Below are 19,900 nucleotides of genomic sequence, written 5' to 3' on the forward strand. Positions count from 1 at the left end.
TAGCTGGGGACTGCGGGGGTGGGCACGGGGTGGATGAGGGAGGGGACCTATGGAGGGGCTGGGGAGTGGATATAACTACATTGCCTTCAATATTGTTTTCAAGCAAGAACAAAAATAATGTCTTCTTGGTGCTGTGCTGTCTACCCATTTATCTCTTTGTTGTTGGATCTCTCTTTGGTGAGAAATCATTGTCACTTCTTTTTCTCTATTCACTTTGCTGAAGGGCGCAGTGGCTCATGTCCATAATCCCAGCACTTTGGGAGGCTGAGTCGGATGGATCACTTGTGGTCAGGAGTTCGAGACCAGCCTGGCCAACATGGTGAAACCCCATCTCTACTATAAATACAAAAATTAGTCAGGCATAATGGCACATGCCTGTAATCTTGGCTGCTAGGGAGGCTGAGGCAGGAGAATTGCTTGGACCTGGGAGGCAGAGGTTGGTTGCAGTGAGCCGGCATTGGTTTCAGCCTGGGCGATAGGGGAGACTCCGTCTCAAAAAATTAAAATAAAATAAAAAACAAAGTCTCTGTACTTAAAAAAAAAAAAAAAAAAAAAAAAAAAAATCCTGTAACACCTAGTCTAGGAAGGAAGCAAAGACTACTGCATTTACCTCTTCTGGCCAGAATTTGTAATCTCTTTTCCATTTAATTTAGAAAACTGAGGCTGAATATTTGAATTTAAACAATTCAGGAATGGATTTGATGTCCTAAGTATGAACAACGTGTTGCTTCGGGCCTTTCCCAACACGTAGCTTCACTTGTCTCATCTACAAAATAGAGATCATTTCTGAGTCTGTAAGATTGTTGAGTGCTCCAACATGGGTCATTCAAGGGCCACTGTTAGGATTTTTACCAAATATGTGTTCTGCCTATTCTGTTACCTACTTAACATCTTTATTTAAGTCCATTCAAGTTTTCACTTACATAAATTTATTTTAGAAGAAAACATTCTATCAGTACTCAAAATAGAAAACAAGGCTATTGAGTTTTAACTAGATGCCAGTGCTCAGCGTGCATTCTCTGTTTCTGTGTTTAAAAGGGAAGTGAAAGTTGTTAGAAACACCCTACATGGGGCTCTTTCAGTTAGTTAAAAGGGTCAAAAGATAATTTATAAAAGATGAGCTTCCAAACATTAGGAGTTACTGTGATTTGGCTACGAGCTGCATTCTACATTTTTGGAAACATGGAGAGAAGGGATAAGAAACTGCATATATTTTGAACTACTGTTATAGTAGATTCAGATTAGGTTTCTTATTTTCTACCTTTTCTTTCAGCTTGCCCCAGACCTATCTCTTTGTTGTTAATAATAATAAAATAGCAGTAATAAGAGTAACTGACATTTAATGAGTTTCTTTCTGCTAGGCATTGTGGTCATTGCTTTACATGGATTATCTCATTTAATCCTTATAAAATTCTTACAAAATTAGTATGAAAATTACCTCACTTTACAGCTGAGCAAACCTCAGCTGAGACATCTGGTGACTAGCCCAAGGCAGCAGACCCGGGAAGTGTGGATTTGAAATGCAAACCCAGGCAGTCTTATTCTAACTAAGGCCCACTGTTCTAAGCACGTGCTACTGTGTTTATTATGGGGATGTATGCATTCCACCTTCACCTGTTAGACACTGTGCTCGGAGAGAGCAGTGAACAAGGTTGCTGAAAGAATTTGCCTTTCCACATCAGCCTGGGACCCGAAAAAGAACTCTGGACGTGCCTATCCCAGTCTGAACTCTGCCACTAACTTTCTTTGTTTCCTTTTTTCTTGCTTCCACTCCCTGAGCCTCAACTTCCATCTTTAAATAATGGAAGATTCTAGTAAATGATCAGCAGGAAAGGCCCTTCTGCACTGATCTTTTAGTCTTCCTAGTATTTGGCAACCTGGGATTACTGCATAACCAACAATCTTGTAAGAACAAGATGTGTGAGTCAAAGAAAGCATTGGTCCTCTATATTCCAGGCCCTCATGGAGGCTGCTCATAGTAGGAGTGGCTCCTGCAGAAGGCAGTCTGCCTTCCCCATAGTTCTGGGTTGGAAACTGGAATACTATTTGAATATGCTCTCGTTGGTCTCAGTAAGCATCAGCCTACCGCTGAAGGCCTTGCGCAGTTTCTCTGCATTTTTATAAGATCCCTAAGCCTCTCGTAACAGTATATGAAGAGGGATTGTTGACTTCATTTTATAGAAGAGGGAAGACTTTGTCATGGAAAGTGATTTGTCCAAGAACAAGAGCTGATACGAAGCTGAAGTCAGGACTGAAAATAGTTCAGATTTCTCAGTTCTAGCAAAGTGCTTCCTTCCTTCTTCTTTAAGTTTATCTTATTTCTAAACATATAAATTGTACGTTTTTAGACTATATAAATTATAGGTTACACAAATGATATATTTCTGCAATCCATTTCCACTGTAAAAAATTGTTATATATTAACAGATACAGCAAAATATTCCTTGACTCCAACTCAATCCTACTCACCTTTCCCAAAAGTAAATGCTCTTTTCACTTGGCTTATGTAATTCAAGAACATTTTCTATGCATTTACCTATGTATAAAGGTACAGATAAAACACATAGCTTTGTTTTGTTCTTATATGTAAATAAAATGATGTTGGTGTATAATAATCTGCTACTTGCCTTTTCAACAGTGTACTCTAAACATCATTTCACATCCACACGTATAATTTTCTTTGTAGTTACTACGTATGCATTTCATGCTATAGACATTGTATGGATCGCAGTGTTTCTTTTGCATTCTACCAGCTGCCCATGTGTAAATGGGGCATCTCCTGCATCAGAAAATCAGGCTGTTTTTCTCGGACTCTGCTAACCATAGCTGGAGTGGTTTCAAGTTAAGTGGCAGCAGTAAGTTGACTTGGCAGCTTCCCTGTTAGGGAAGGCCCACCCTTATACGGGCCTCCTTTTATTACGAAGACCCAAGAAAATGCACAAGTTGCACAGGGTGACAACATCCCCTGCTCCCATCAATTCCTAGATGTGTGCTTTTGAGCATTACATAACCTCCTAAAACCAAGTTTTCTTATCAGTAAAGTAGGGAACATATTGATCATACATTTAAAGTGTTATTAAGAGGTATGGAAAGCACTTGGTAATAATCACTTTTTAAAATGCAAGCTTTCATACTCTCATGATTTCCTCTTTCTCAACGGCTTCACCAGCTATGTTTTCTACTATCCTGGAATATGGTCTGAGGAACAGGTGGTAGAATGATAAATCCAAAAAAACCTCCAACCACTCCCCGCTCCGCCCCGCCCCGCCCCACAACCAAAAAAAAAAAAAAATCAAAACCCAAACTTGGCTGGACACAGTGACTCACGCATGTAATCTCAGCACTTTGAGAGGCTGAGGCAGGTGGATCACCTGAGGTCAGGAGTTCAAGAGCAGCCTGGCCAACATAGCAAAACCCCATCTCTACTAAAAATACAAAAATTAGCTTGGTGTGGTGGTGGGTTCCTGTAATCCCAGCTAATAAGGAGGGTGAGGCAGAAGAATCACTTGAATCAGGAGGTGGAGGTTGCAGTGAGCTGAGATCGTACTACCGCACTCTCTCCAGCCTGGGCAATAGACTGAGACTCTCTCAAACCACAACAGAAAACCCGTATTTTTTTTCATAAGTTATATTGGAAGCAGTACTACCTCCACTGTCATCACCACTGTCCAGTTTACTGGCAGCTCCTATTGGAAACTAATGACTGCCTGATGGGGCGGGTGGTTATTAGTTGTTACCACTTGACAGAAGAGAAAACTGAGGCTCAAAGGTAGGGGTTCCAACCATCTCCAGGTCTCCCACCAGTTGTTTGAGGAAGTCAAAAACTGAACTCAGGTCTTCGGATTTTACATATGAAGTCCCTGAAAGAACTGTGGTATCAGCTATTATTTAGGGAGATTGTTAGACCTACACACCTGGCAATGAGACACAATTCTCTCACTGATATTAAGTCATGTATCATCCATGAAGTATTTTTAAGGCCTGTAAAAAATGTGTGCGACACTGCACTGCACCAGCAGCTGGTGATGTAATTAAATGAATGAATAAAGTATCTCAGTTCTCTATGGCAGTTGTGGCAAACCATGGCCTCTGGGCCTTCGGATGTTTTACTTTTGTAAATGGCTGGGAAAAAAGTTGCAATTGTAGTTATGTTGTGACAGGTGAAAATTATGTGGAATTGAAATTGTCCATAAAGTTTTATTGTAACAGTCATGCTCATTCATTTATATCAACTATGACTTTCACAATAGTTGAGCAGTTGCCACAGAGAATGTGGCCCACTGAGCCTGAAATATTTACTATCTGGCCCTATACAGAATTTGCTGACCCTTGCTGTAGAGCAATCACTATCCAGCCCTTCATATTATATATATTCACCGAGTGACCATCGTAGTTGGCATCTTCCAGAGTTTTTTTTTTTTTTTTTTTTTTTTCCCGGTTGTTCCAGTCTTAGCACCTTTCAAATGATTTTAGCGCTGCCTGCTGTACTTCCACTTACCTAACAGTTTGGGTTAGGTTAGACAAAGACATGGCTAAGCCAAGAGAAGTAACAAAGCAGCGGCCTCTTGTGGCCAATGTAAGCATTATTTGGCTACTTTGGTTAACAGGTTACAGTAAAAACCTAGGGGTAGATTGTCTTCGCTCAGGGTTGGGGATTGCGGATGATTTTGAAATATCTAGGATATTCTGCAATTTATTTACTGCCTCTTATTAGTTATAACCTACATAGTGAAACACACTTGTCTAAGTTAGCTGAGTTAAAAATAATGCAAAAAGGAGACAACAGAAATACATCTAATTGTAGAATTACTCTTCCTAAGAATTTTTAAAGCCTGGGAAAAAGGAGAACTTTAAAGAAAGACACTGATTAACATGTAGAATATTTTAGTGTTAGAAAAACTTGCTGGCATCCTTGTATTTTTGTCAGGAAAAACAGATGCAGCCTAGTGGGAATCAGAAATTTGGATTATTGTCCTACCTAGCCTAAAAACAGGTCCTGATCACGGTGAGAGCAATTTTTCCTCTTGTGCTTCAATCAATCCCTTGTAAATGAAGGTGCTGAACAAATCTCCAAGGAACTTTATACCTTACACGGATCAAATTTCGTATCTATTTAGAACAAATTTATAAAATTTTCCCACAGACCTTCAGTTTAGGTAATTTGCTGAGGTCACTTGGCTGCCAAGTGGCAAAGCTATGACTCAAATGTAGGTGTTACTCTAAAGCTTTTGCTGATGACCCTTGACACTGTAATACTATGTATATCATTGCCTTATCAGGGCAATTAATTCCTCACCTTGAGAGGGGAAAAGGGCCATCTCCTGATGATCAGTATTTTGGAAAACTCTGCTGCTCCCAGTAGCTAAAAATTTTTTAAAGAAGAGATCAGAAATCAGATTACACTGGACCCTTACTTAGATACAACTAATACAGTACTTTTGTGTGCAGCATTTGCTATTTTTCTTTAAAAAGAGGGATTCAGGTCCAAGGCAAGAGAAAAGTTTTTAATAAACTTTTATTTTATATTCAAGATAAAGCATATACACAATTCAATGTGGAAATAAATTACTAGAAATGCTTTGGAAACCTTTCCATTTCCCCCTCAAACTCACTTTTTCTTTTAAGCTCATAAGTTTTTTTACTTGATTTTAAGAAACATGGCAACTATAATACTAAGAAAGAACTACAGCTCTGTACAGAAACATATAGCCTTGTCTGACTGTAAGGTTTAGTTGGTGTTTTAATAACAACAAAAAAGCACACAAGACACAAACACTCTTCAACAGGTTTACTCAAACAGCTTCGCTCGAGAAGAAAAAGGCACAGATTTAAGGGATGACAATGATCATTAAGAATGTAGTAAATGGGGACTCAGTCAAAAACGGACACTTTATGAATTAAGTCAAGAAAAACAAAAATGAAGTCTTTCAAATTATGTCTTCATTAAAATGAATTTTTAAATTAAATTGTATAAACATATGATATAAAGTTGGAACTTTGGGAAATGTCTTTGTATATTTCCTTTATGTACAAATCTTTGTACACAATTTCAATGTCCCTTATATATTTCCTATATAGCAAACTGAGCCAGGACCTCCCAACTGCATGCCCCAAGTCCCTGCGGAGCACTCTGGCAGCTGGATGGCCCTAGTTGCTTTCTGACAAAATAGATGGAAAGGAGGAGGGACCAATTAAATGTAGTCATCTTCAACTGGCTCTCCATTGACATCACAATAGTGGATAAAAATTGCCACTACTCGCTGAAATACACCTTTCTTCATCTGACGCATCTCTGAAATTTCCTCTCCTATTGTTTCCATACAGATGTCTGCAGACAGCTGTCCTTTCCTTCTAGGAGCATAGATAGTGCCTTAGAAATTAGAAATAAAAGAAAAGATATATATGATAATCAGAAATCATTTAGATAATCATCGATAAGCTGGTCCATAAGATAGTCCCATATACTGCACTATAATGTAACTGATATATGAATAGCTCATGGAATGGGTCACCACCAGTTTACTCTTATGTTTGATGCCTAAGACAGCACACATGCTTAAAGACCCAAGGTAGAAATACTGCACCAAAGGTAAGTCAGTCACATGTACATGTAGTTCATAAAATCCATTTCCTCATAAAGTTTTTTTTTTAAAAAAAAGTTTGGTTAACACTAAATAGTCAAAGTATGCTACCACTTAGAGAAACTACATTCAAAAATTTATCCCCAAAATTTCTACGTCTAAATTCTAAGTTTCCACAATAAGTAGCTCGTAACTTGCAGGAGAATAATACAATTGGAACAATTTTGAAACAACATAGTTGAATAGTTATTCAATAAATGATTATAAATATTTAGGTAATACAAAAATCTTGTAGGAAAAACTGTCGAAAGGAATCCTTTCTACCAGTCTTTATATATCCTTAGTAAGTCCACTGAACATCTATTGTACAAATAAAGAACTGCTTTGGAGTAAATAAAAAATATTTATATGGGAAACCATTTAACACTGCACTGCTCCTAACTCACAAAAAGATTATTAAGTATGTAACACAGTAGGATATACTTAAGCCAGAAAATAGACGTCAAGACAGGTCATAATTACTTTCTTCATCATCTTCAAAATCGTATCGAGCGAAGCTGTTGGGCTCTGCTGCTCGTAATGACCTCAACCAAGGGAAATCAGAAATCATGGAATATGGAGCTCCATCCACAACACCTAAAAGAAGACAAAAGTAACATTGCTACTGGCATGGAAGTGCTGACAGAGCCAAATTCTGTAGTATTTTGTAAGCAAAATGTAAAATATAAAATAAAGAGAGTTAGGTGTCCCCAAATCATTTCCAGCCACCAAACTACAGTAATTTGTAATTTTTGTTTATGTTTTATGTTTCATCACTGCTTCTGACTGTCTGAGAAAGAGTAAAGACTCATACAGGCAAAGCAATATTCATACAGGTTCCCGCTTCTTGCAGATATTGAAATCAACTGTATTTTGAAAAACTGTTAAAGACTCCCATTCATATCTTCCCTAAGGCATGTCCTGTCATCTAGCTAATAGCTATTTAACTTTTTGTTTTTTTTAAAAAAGTGCAATTCTCTACATTTGGGTTACTGTTGCTGTAAGCCCAAATCAGTTTGACTAATTGATGGATAACTCTTTGATTTGTGTATGAGACAGGACCATGTTGTTTCCCAGGCTGATTTTGAACTCCTGGGCTCAAGTGATTCTCCCACCTCAGCCTCCTGAGTTGCTGGGATAACAGGGGTAAGCTATCACACAGGCTATTTAACTTTCTAAATGTCTGTAAATACTCACCTTCTAAGGTATAGATTTCTCTCCCCCAGGGGTACTTGGGGTACTTCTTTAAGTCTTCTTCACTTCGAGTGGCTTCAGGGAAGAATTCATATTTAATGAGCTCTCTGAAGGCAACAGGAAAAATTAAGTAAAAATTACAAAACTGGAAATAATAGAGTGTTGGGTGGGAAGGAAATATCAAAACTGTTTTGGACACGGATTCCACTGAACATCTCAAACAAAACATTAAATATCTAACAGAAGTAGGATATACTCAAACTAGGGAATCCTAGTGTAGACAGGTCAAAACTACTTTCTTCTATCTTCAAAATCATATTAGGGAAAGAAAGTCACTCTCTAAACATATACCTTCTACACATGAGGTGCTTAATGCAACATTTACATAATAAATACATAAAGGTCATATTTTCTGAAGATGTAAAATATCAGTCTTAAGATCTTCTTCAATTTGAGCTCTTTTTCACGCCCCAAGGCTAAACAACGTTACATGTACATGCACCATCTGTTCTTGTAATTTTTATCGGAGTTTTAGGGATCACAAATACATACATAGGCCTTTTTAGTTTTAAGTCCTTGTTTCCCTCAGGTTTTCACTTATGTTAACTTCAGAAAAAGCTGGCTTGAAAAGCTTAGACGGAATCATTTAAAAGAAAGAAAAATTGGGATTTGCTTCTGGGAGTCCCTGCTACGAGCAATGGCTGAAAAGGCGTTTAGGGGCCACAGAGTTACTTACTGATTGATGTTTGCTATAGTGTCCATCCAACTGCGAATTCGCACCTTATTTCGGACGTTGGGAGGGTTACTGAATTCATGGATAATACAGATGTGATAGGGGTAGGGACCACTAAATAGCTTCTGCTCCAAAGTTAGAGTGTCCACCTGTGGAAGATACCATAAAGAGATGTCTGAGCAAAGAGAACACCTTAGAAATCTCTCTCCTACAGCTTGAACAATCTTTCCATGGACCTTCTAGTTTGAAATCTCTGGCTGATTTGAAAAATCGAATAGTCACATTCAGATCTGAAAACAGTTTGTCATGCCGGGAATAATTTTGCAAACTCTTCTGTCTAGGGAACTAGACAATGTATATCTCACTGTTATACGCAGAATCCACTCCTAGGTATGTCCTTTATAGGTGTAAATACTGACTGCATTATAGAACTGTGAATGTGTAGTAACATACACCCTATTCAAATGGGACTGCTGCCTAGTATTTAAGACAGAATGCATTTTCTTGTCTTCCAGGAGCCTTTGATAACATTGCTTTCTTCTCATGGAATGCTCCTCCCCCATCTCTAGTTATGAAATCCCACTCTGCCATCTCAGTGGCGTATGTGCCTATCTCCTTTTTGGGAAGGCAAACTCCTTGAGGGAAGAATCATGTGTTGTGTATTTTTTTGCACCCAGAAAATTGTGAGTTTTGAGATACTTGACAGTATGTTAAAATGGCTCTTTTGAGGCCAGGTTTACACACTCATTACAAGAGGCATTTAAAATTTCCTTTAAACCCTCTTTTGGCATGAAGTACAGATACACTTTATTTTTTTCTCCTTGAGATAGTCTCGTTCTGTTATCCAGGCTGGAATGCAGTGGCACAATCTTGGCTCACTGCGACCTACACCTTCTGGGTTCAAGCCATTCTGCTACCTCAGCCTCCTGAGTAGCTGTGATTACAGGCCACCTTGCCCAGCTAATTTCTGTATTTTTAGTAGAGACAGGGTTTCACCAACCTGGCCAGGCTGGCCTCAAACTCCTGACCTCATGATCCATCCACCTCAACCTCCCAAAGTGCTAGGATTACAGGCAAGAGCCAACCCGCCCGGCTCTATATACTCTTAATAAAATGACAATGACATTAATAGTAATTATCATATGATGGCTTCCTACATATTAGCAACTGTTCTAGAATTTCACATATATTAAATATCACAATAATCCTGGGTATATCATTATTATTCTAATTTTACAAATGAGGAAACTAAGACATAGAAGTCAAACAATATACTACGAGTTAGAGAGCCAGAATTTTAATCAGGCAGTCTGAACCAGCATCTGTCCCCTTAACCACAGGTAACTTTTAAATAAGTATAAAAACCTGTTGAATAACAACTGCCTGTATCATATATAACTTGTAAAAACTTATAAAATATTATTACTGTGGGTTGGGCAAGTGAGTGAATGCTAAATCCCCCCCCCAAAAAAATCGCAGTATGTGTGTAATCGGAAAAGAGCAGAGCTCATTACCTGCTGCATTGGGCGTAGGTATATGATGCGGTTTCTCTCGGGTGGCATTCTTAGTATCTGGTCTAGTACCTGATCCATGTTCAGTTTCTTGCACTGTGCATAGTCAAATCGATTTACAATTGGTGCATTTTCTACTTTTAAATGTTTTAGTACCCTGCACCTGGTAGCTAAAAAATGAAAACAATGGTAAGCTCTACAAATAGTTTATACAAAATAACATATACCTGACATGGAATTATCTTTGGAGGGTTGGCCTAATTTTTGTTAGCACAAAATACTGCAGTAATAAACATCTTTAACATAGGTCAAATAGTATCATGAAGTACAAATGGCATTTAACAAAAGAATATGGAAAAGTGGTTCTGTCCAATCCAAAAGAAGGTAGAAGGCACATTAAAGTGACTTTTTCTAAGGTTTTACTGTCAAGAAAACCAAGTCCCAGAAAATGACTTGCCCACACAGGAATTATTTAGGACATATTTATTTTAAAAAAATGAGTATTGTACAATTTTATAGTGAACAGTCAGACATGGAATAATTCACCTATATTACCTTACATTCACTCTTGGGAATGAGCAGAGTTGGATTTTAATTCCTGTTACAAATATAAAAGTAGAAACTTGGGGGAAAAAAAAAAAAAAAAAAAGACCCAGAAACATATTTGGATACTTTGGTCTAAAGTTCTTCAGTCCAATATGGTAGCCACTAGCTACCTATAACTTTTTAAAAATTTAAATTATGATAAAATTAACAATTCAATTCCTCATGCTCTAGCCACAGCTTAAGTGTTCAGTAGTCACGTGTGGCTAGTGGTTACCATCATACTGAACAGTGTAGACACAGAACATTAAAGTTCTATTAAAAATGTTGGTCTAAAACATGATTAGTTTTCCTGTTTAACACATAAAACATGAAGTCAGAGAAAAGTAATTTTGATATAATAAACACATTTAACTGCACTAGTATAACAACTTCAAAAAAATATTTCCTTCTCTTTTCTAATCTCAAATTTCAACCTAGTCCAATTTTCATTGCATATTTCAACCAGGACCAATTTGAGAAAGAGGACCAAATGGAAAAGACAAAACCACAAGCTGATTTCCCTGATCTTTCTGACATTTCATAGAGACATCTTCTGTAACATCTTTGACCCAAATATCATCATTGTCCTGTGCCATCTAGTGTAACTAACTTGATGTTTAAACAATAAGCAAGACGCCTGCCTCTCACGTTCATTTCCTCCATCTGTGACATGATGGAAAGAAGGGGAACTGGTATTGAGGACAGTAACAGAGGAAAGGAGGAGAGGTCTAGATGACAGTAAGGGTCCAATGATTCTTAGCTATAAAATCAGACATGGCTAAGGTCAGTTCTAATCTCATTTAACCATCTCATCTGTCATTAACTTAGCCGCTACCTATGGACTAAGCTAAGATGCTCTCCCCCTCAATGATAAACTGAGCTAAACAATTTAGTTTAAAGGGAGAGGGCTGGGCCTGAGGCCATGTGAGCCATCATTAGTTTAGAGAAGGTACAGGAAAAAGAAAACAACAACAACAACAACAACAACAACAACAAAAACCAGTCAGATTCTCGGAAAGCTCAGAATAGAGAAAAGAATGGAATGAGATGCCAACTGGTGGAGTCTGAAGATTGAGTTATACATTCTCAGAGCTCAAAGGGTGGAGATGGTGACAAAATGAAAGTTCTTTCAGTTCTACTGTAAGGCTAGGGTGAATACCCCTACCATTATGATCTCTGAGCTTTTGAAGAGACTGTGTTTTCTATTGTAGAAGGAAACTCCAATAGGAGATAGTGATTTATTAGATGTTTTAGGACCAAAGACCTCATTGGCTGAGAGAGAGAAAAGTACTATTTCTTCACAGTAAACAATAGTGTCTGGGGTCCCCAAGGTCTGAACTCCTACAGAATTCAGAGGAGAGGTAGTGGTTGAATCTGTTTCATCTCTCCTTTCTTGGATTCTCCTTAGTTTATGACAAAATATTTGGTAAATACCTTTTAATAAGATTTCTTTGTTTACCACTAATATGGTAGGAGACGTAAAATGAAAGAAAATAAACTTCTTAATATTTTTTGCAATATATGTTGACTAACCTTTATCTGAAATTGCTGGGACCAGAAGTGCTGTGGATCTCATATTTTTCTTTAAATTTTGGAATATTTGCATTATATACTTACTCCAATAAAAAAATATGAAATCTGAAATGTAGCTCCAGTGAACATTTTCTTTGAACATCATGTTAGTGCTCAAAAAGTTTTCAATTTTAAAGCACTTAGGATTTTCAATTTAGAGAAGCTCAGCCTGTACTAACATAATACAAACTAACATTACTAGGCATTCACTAGAGGTCAGACCCTGTACTGTGTGTGTGGGTGTATGCATATGCAATATATATGTACAATTACACATTATTTCTTCATTTTATTGTACTTTATTATGCTTTGCAGATATTGCACTGTTTACAAAAGGTCTGTGGCAACCATGAATCAAGCCATTTTTTAGTAAATATGGTGCCATTTTTTAGTAAATATGTGCTCACTATTGGTAAGCATGTGTTCACTTTAAGTCTTTGTGTTACATTTTAATAACTCTTGCAATATTTCAACTTTTTCATTATTATTTTCTCCATTATGATGGTCTGTGATTAATGATGTCTGATGTTACTATTTTAATTGTGGGGTACCACAAACTGCATCAATATAAGTGAACCTAATAAATGTGCATGTCCTGACGGCTCCCCCAACAGGCTATTCCTGTCTCTCTCCCTCTCCTCAGGTCTCCCTACCCTCTGAGATATAATGATATTGAAATTAGGCCAATTAATAACTCTACAATGGTCTCTAAGTGTTTAAGTAAAAGGAAGAGTCACATATCTCACTTCAGATAAAAAGATAGCAATGATTCAGCTGGGTGAGGAAGTCATGTTGAAAGCCGAGACAGGCCAAAAGCTAGGTCTCTTGCACCAGTTAGCCAAGTTGTGAACACCAAGTAAGAGTTCTTGAAAGAAATTAAAAGTGCTATTCCAGTGAACACACAAACGATAAGAAATCAAACCAGACTTACTGCTGATATGGAGAAAGTCTGAGTGGTCTAGACAGATAAAACCAGCCATAACAATCCCTTAAGCCAAAGCCTAACCCAGGGCAAGGCTCTCAACAAGGCAAGACTCTCCACCATCAAGAAGACTATGACTCACTAAAGGTTCAGGTGATTGTCAGCATCTAATAAAGTGTTTTTATTTTATTTTGTATTGTTTTTGAGATAGACTCTTGTTCTGCTGCCTAGGCTGGAGTGCTGTGGTGTAATCTTGGCTCACTGCAACCTCTGCCTCCTGTGTTCAAGAGATTCTCCTGCCTCAGCCTCCCAAGTGCTAGGATTACAGATGTGAGCCACAACACCTGATAATTTTTGTATTTTTGGTAGAGACAGGGTTTCATGATGTTGGCCATGTTGGTTTCAAACTCCTGGTCTCAGGTGATCCGCCTGCCACAGCCTCCCAAAGTGCTGGGATTACAGGCGTGAGTCACTGCGCCTGGCCAATAAAGTGTTTTTAAATTAAGGCATGTACATTTTTTAAAAAATACAATGCTACTTCACATTTAATAACAGACTGTAATGTAAACATAGCTTTTTTATGTGCTGAAAAATAAAAAAATTCATACAATTCACTTTATTGTGATATTCCTTTTATCATGGTGGTCTAGAACCAAACCTGCAGTGTCTTTGAGGTATGCCTGTGTACAGACACATAGACAAACATATCAGTCACTGCATTTAACTTTCACAAATGCTTTGTGAGTTAGGCATAATTATGCAGTTTACAGATTGAAAAAAATGAAGACAGAAAATTATATAACTCGCCCAAGGCAAGGAAATAAGTCAGACCTTCATAATTTTGCATGGATGGATATCTAAAATATAATTTTGAATAAAAAAGGAAAAAATAATAGGTCAATTACAGGATACACTATGTAACTAAAACTTTAAGGAATCACAAAAACTCATACCCTAATGTTTGAGACAGACACGTTTACAAATAAAGACATAAAAGGTGTACCGGGAAGATACATATTCAATACATGAGTATGGATGTTGGGAGCAGATGAGATTAACAATGAGACTCGCATGAGACTAAAAAGCAAAAGGGGCTGGGATTAATGATAGTATGTCATGAAGTCAAGATAAAAATAATCTCAATCAAATACAGAGCAGCTATACACTGGAGGCTCGGTTGGCACTTCCCTCTAAAAACATGTCCAAGTCACACAGATAGTAAATGACCAAGCCAGCAATCAAGCTGAGGTCTATCTAACTCTACAGCCTATACAGGTCATTATTTATTCTGCTAGATCAGGCAGTAATTATCTTTTGGAGACAGGCTATTTTAAAAGAGGAACCAAAGTTCTATACGTGGATGCTCAGAAATACCATGCAGTAATAATTTGAGAACTAGAACAAAGATGGAACTAAAGATAACCCAATACAGTATTTCCTTTCAGAAAATAAGACGGTAATGTCATTACAGTATTTATGAGTTCTTAATTCTTTTAGCTCATCAATGATGCTCTTGTATAATATGGGCCCAAATACATACCATGGATGAACATCATCTTGGGACAGTCTTTCAGTACTAGATCTGTGATTCCACAATTGGTCATAGTGACTCCAACAAGATTCTTGGATTTTAATACAAGAACCTACAAGGAGAAAAATGAGAAACTATATAAAGGAAGAAACTTTAGTTTCTGTGCATTATTTAGGAACTGGGCTAGACTGTGATAAAGGCAAGTGAGTTTTTTTTTCTCTACCTGCACATGGTCATCCTCAATCACAGGATCACTGGTACTGGTGGATTTATCTGCTGTCCGCTTCCGTTTCATGGCGTGACGTGGCTTTGTTTTGGCAACTTCTAAAAAAGGCAAAAAAAGAAAACCCAAATTTTAGCCTTGCTTTCTTTTCCTCAAGCACATTCAATCACACATATATATATAAACATCATCAAGGCAATTCCCAAAACTACAATTTGGTTCCTGATGGAATACAGTTAGATTGGTATTTCCAAAGGACTGTTTCAAAACAGGATCACCCTCCTTACTTCAAACATATCCACATTAAACATAACAACTCTTCTCATGTCTTCCTAATAATCTAATAAACATTCCTACTTCTAGTCTCTCTAATTCCCATCCTAAATAATACTGATGAATTGAAAGCCTATCTTTGTTACTAAAAAACTTATAAATTATTGACTGCAGCTTAGTCAATGTTTCAATGCTTGACATTTACAGCTATGCGTCAGCTCTGCCCATTCTCCACAGCATACCCTGGTCACATCTCCTACTGCCAGTGTCTCTGAAGTCATCAATCACTCTAGCTCCTTCTACCCAGAACATCTTTTCTGACCTAACTCTTTGAAATACCACCCATCTGTGAAAGGTCCAACTCAAATACTTAGTTCTAACAAAGCACCCTGAATCCCCGGACGTTATATACTGTTCTATAGTTCCCTTTATACTTGTTTTGTCAGTCTATTTAAATAAAAAGTCATTAAAGGCAACAACACTCTCTTAATTCATCTTTGGTTCAATGTCAGTCACTAGCAAAGAGATAAAATGGATGTTTATTAATTGAACTGCCACTCAACATTTACAGGATGAATGAATGCATCACAGGTAAAACAGCATAACAAAGATTTACTGAGCACTTACTGTGTGTCAGGCCCTGTTCTAAGGGTTTTACTTGTATTAACTCATTTAACCCTTATAATGGCTCTAAGATGGATTTATTGTTCTCCCTGTTTTATATATTAGGAAACTGAAGCATGGGAAGGTACAAGAACTTGCCACGGTGTTAAATGGGAACCAGGAGTCAATCCCAGGAATCTAGCACCAGTCACTAAGATAGAAAACCTGCAATCTTTCATTTGTCAAACCCTGGTTAACAAGGCCCTAACTTATTTACTAGTATTGTTCTGAAGCAATATACTTTAAAATAAGCAAATATTGTCCTTAATTTAAAAACAAGTGCTAAATTCATAGCTAAACTTAAGCACATACATATTCTAAGAAAATAAATTAGTCATTATCCTTGTTTATGATACTTAATCTTACTGTAGCAGAGCATGTACTGAATTAAATACAACTGACTTTCATGAATTAAATCACTACCATACTGCGTTTTTAGATAGTACTGCTAATTATAAACATTCCACTTGCTAATTCTATAATCACAAACATGAAAGATCACAAAGACAGACAAGGAAATGAGAACAAACACTGCAAATTCCCAAAAGCTTGGGTTTAGATGGACACTTTAGAGATTTAGTCTACGTGATTTTTTTACACACCAAAATCCTTTCTCTACCATTTGAAATCTTTAAGGGAGCCCAAGAGCTCTACCCATCAAACTTCCTCCAACGACACTGAAACTAAGCAAAATTCTGGGGTTCAAAAAAAACAACATGAAGACTACTGACCACAAAACACGATGTAGGCCTCCTCCCTCAGTATCCTGAAGGGACTTCATGCAAAATCAAATAATCTTCGCTGACATGGAACCTTCTAAAGACAGCACATTTCACCTGATAGCCAAAATTCACAATCCTTTTACAACCTCTAATGAGTCCTAGTTCCCTCTTCCAGTGCCACAAAAATGAAAATGAAAAAAGAAAAGCAAGCCTGCTTCCACTACTCCCTGACACTGTTCTAATAAGAACCGTCTCTTAGCAATCTCCTTTCATGATCAGATTTTCAAATGTCTCACCTTCCTGAATTGTTCTCTCCCTTCCCCCTTAATTTATCAGAGAATGGGGTTCAAAACAGTTTTCTGCTCTCCAGGGTACACAAACTGGTAGTTTACATTTTCTAAGAAAAGTTATAAAATGAACTTTATACATACATGAGCTTGAACTCAAACATTTCTGATACATAAGGAAAAAAGTTTGTGTGTTTATTATTCTCTTATGCCTCCCTCCCAGTTTAGACAATTAATTTTGTTTAGGAACAATTTTTAGTAATTTAAAACATCCACTAGTATCAACAGTACCTCATATGATGATTTTTTTTTTTTTTTTTGAGATGGAGTTTAACTCGTTACCCAGGCTGGAGGGCAATGGCGTTATCTTGGCTCACCGCAACCTCCGCTTCCTGGGTTCAGGCAATTCTCCTGCCTCCGCCTCCTGAGTAGCTGGGATTACAGGCACGTGCCACCATGCCCAGCTGATTTTTTGTATTTTTAGTAGAGACGGGGTTTCACCATGTTGACCAGGATGGTCTCGATCTCTTGACCTCGTGATCCACCTGCCTCGGCCTCCCAAAGTGCTGGGATTACAGGCAAGAGCCACCGTGCCCGGCCCTCATATGATGATTTCTATACTTACTATGTTCATATTACTAAGCCCTATACCAAGTGTAAGACATAGTGCTAAAGGATGGAAATATACTAGAGAAAAACCAGAGACTGCCCCCGTCCTTAGTCTACTGGAAAGGCAGACAGTAAAACAATAAATTACAACAGAGTGTGGTCCACATTAATGGTGAAGATGCTACAGAAACAGAGAAAGGCAGATCAATCCAGTCTTGGGTGTCAGGGAAAGTGTTTTCTATTTTAATCTTAGATGCTATTCTTTGACAATCCAATTATTTATTTCTCTAATATTTACTTTACAAATTGTTATACAGTGAGGATTAAAAGCAACTTACAGGTATTTATTCCCAAAATGTAAATTCACTAAACAATTATATTACTTTCTAAAGTGGCTTTAATATTCCACAGGGCCATAAATTAAAAACGAAATAACTCAAATGTTACTTTTTAAAAAAATCTTTAATAATCAAATTTCTTCCTTTATTAGTTTGGATTTTTCTCTTTAAAAAACATGCTAGACTAAAAATAATTTGAGCTTGGCACAGTGGCTTATGCCCGCAATCCTAGCACTTTGGGATGCCAAGGCAGGTGGATCACCAGAGGTCAGAAGTTTGAGACCAGCCTGGCCAACATGGCGAAACCCTGTCTCTACTAAAAATACAAAATTTAGCCAGGTGTGGTGGCAGGTGCCTGTAGTCCCAGCTATTTGGGAAGCCAAGGGAGGAGAATCACTTGAATCCGGGAGACGGAGGTTGCAGTGAGCTGAGATCGCACCACTGCATTCCAGCCTGGGTAAAAGAGCCAGACTTTGCCCCCTCCCACAAAATAACAATAATAGTAGTAATAATAATAATAATAATAAAATAATTTGTAAGCCACCCAAATAACTTCTTGCTCTTTCCAAAAGGTACTTTAGTAATATTAAAATCAGTACTTTGATACTTCCCCCAAAAAAACTATTGAAAGTAAACAGACATTTTTATAATATATTAATATTTACCTACTATAACCATGTTATAGACATTATAAGTCTTCACAAGTTGAAAAAAAATTACATAATAAACATAATAAAAAGCACTACATGAATAATATTTTCTTTAAATTCAGAGAATGATTTAATGTAAGAAAACGTTCTAGAAATAAGTCAGAATAAACAGTAAAAGGATAAGCAGAACACAAGGCAAAAAAATAACATCAAAACTCCAATGGTTAAAAACAAAACAACAAAAAGCAATAAAATTTTGTCAAGAAGACATAAGATAAATAAAACAACAAACACAACAGTCCCTAAACAGGAAGACTCAGTGCTGTTAAGATGACAATTACCTTTCAGTTATTAACTGAATGCAATTCCAAATAAAAACCAAGATTTGTTTGTGGAACTTGATAAAAAATATTAGAAAGAACATACATGAAAATAAACGGTAAATGGCTAACTAGTCAAGGAAATTTTGAGAAAGAATAACGAAAGGAGACAGAACTCTGGAACAGAATAGAATGCCCAGAGGTCAACCTAAGTATGTCAAAGAATTTAAAATAGATGATAAAAGAGCATTTCAAAATAATAGCATGAGAATAGACGTCAATAACCAATATTGAAATAAGTTGGTGACAATCTGGAATAAAAAAATAAAATTAGTCCCCACAGATTGAAATAAAATTCCAACTGAACTAAGGAACTAAACTGAAATCAATGAATAAAGGAATAAGAAGATGGGGAGGATGGGCACATTTATCTGAACCAAGTGTAGGAAAGGCCTTTCACAGCATAAAAATGAACTTATAAAGGAAAAGCAGCAGATCTGGCTTTGCAAATATGAAAAGCCACACAACAAAAGGGGACACAGTTGGCAGATACTGTTTAATGTGCACAGAGTTTCAGTTAGGGATGATGAACAAGTTCAGATGGTTGGTGGTGACAGCTGCATAACAAGGTGAATGTACTTAGTGCCACTGAACTATACACTGTACACTGAATGGTAGTTGTATTTTACCACAAAATTTTAAAAAAGATATTATCAAACATTTACAATTTAAGCTGTGAAAAGTATGTTTGCCATACAGCAGAAGAACCACTATTTGCAAAGCATAAAAAAGTCTTCAAATAAAACTCACATATTTCTGTGAGTTTATGCTACTGTGGTAACTAGCACATAATTAATTAAGGTCTCAAATGTATCTCATGAAAGCTTAAATTTGTTCTGTTTAGCTCTGTATGATTCAAATAGCTCTAAGTCTACAAAAAGCAATGACTGTCTATGTTCTGAGACTGACTTTAAGATTTTAAAATTGAGGGCTACTTGAAGAAAATTAAAATATATTAGTATTTACTGTCAGGTAGTGATGATTTAAAAAAGGCTGGAAAGAGTACTTAAAAATAAGGTCGGAAACAGAAACAGATTTATGATTAATAAATGTGCTTACACCAACTCCAACCAATTCCTTGGCTACA

At 37.0% G+C, this 19,900-nt stretch overlaps 1 protein-coding gene across 3 annotated transcripts in view; it reads right to left on the reverse strand.

Annotated features, from left to right (window-relative positions):
• Positions 1–5,497: 5,497 nt before the first annotated feature.
• The window catches only part of FBXO38 (F-box protein 38), a 55,817-nt gene continuing 41,414 nt past the window's right edge, over positions 5,498–19,900 (reverse strand). For all 3 annotated transcript variants that reach the window (XM_003933992.3, XM_074379609.1, XM_074379605.1), the window contains 7 exons: positions 14,892–14,992; positions 14,678–14,780; positions 10,062–10,228; positions 8,551–8,696; positions 7,818–7,921; positions 7,104–7,217; positions 5,498–6,370 (listed from right to left, as the gene is read on the reverse strand). In XM_003933992.3, the coding sequence (XP_003934041.2) occupies positions 6,192–6,370; positions 7,104–7,217; positions 7,818–7,921; positions 8,551–8,696; positions 10,062–10,228; positions 14,678–14,780; positions 14,892–14,992 (914 nt within the window). In that variant the 3' untranslated portion in view covers positions 5,498–6,191. The remainder of the gene's footprint in view (positions 6,371–7,103; positions 7,218–7,817; positions 7,922–8,550; positions 8,697–10,061; positions 10,229–14,677; positions 14,781–14,891; positions 14,993–19,900) is intronic.

The sequence above is a fragment of the Saimiri boliviensis genome, chromosome 1 (assembly GCF_048565385.1).
Source record: "Saimiri boliviensis isolate mSaiBol1 chromosome 1, mSaiBol1.pri, whole genome shotgun sequence".
Lineage (NCBI taxonomy): Eukaryota > Metazoa > Chordata > Mammalia > Primates > Cebidae > Saimiri > Saimiri boliviensis.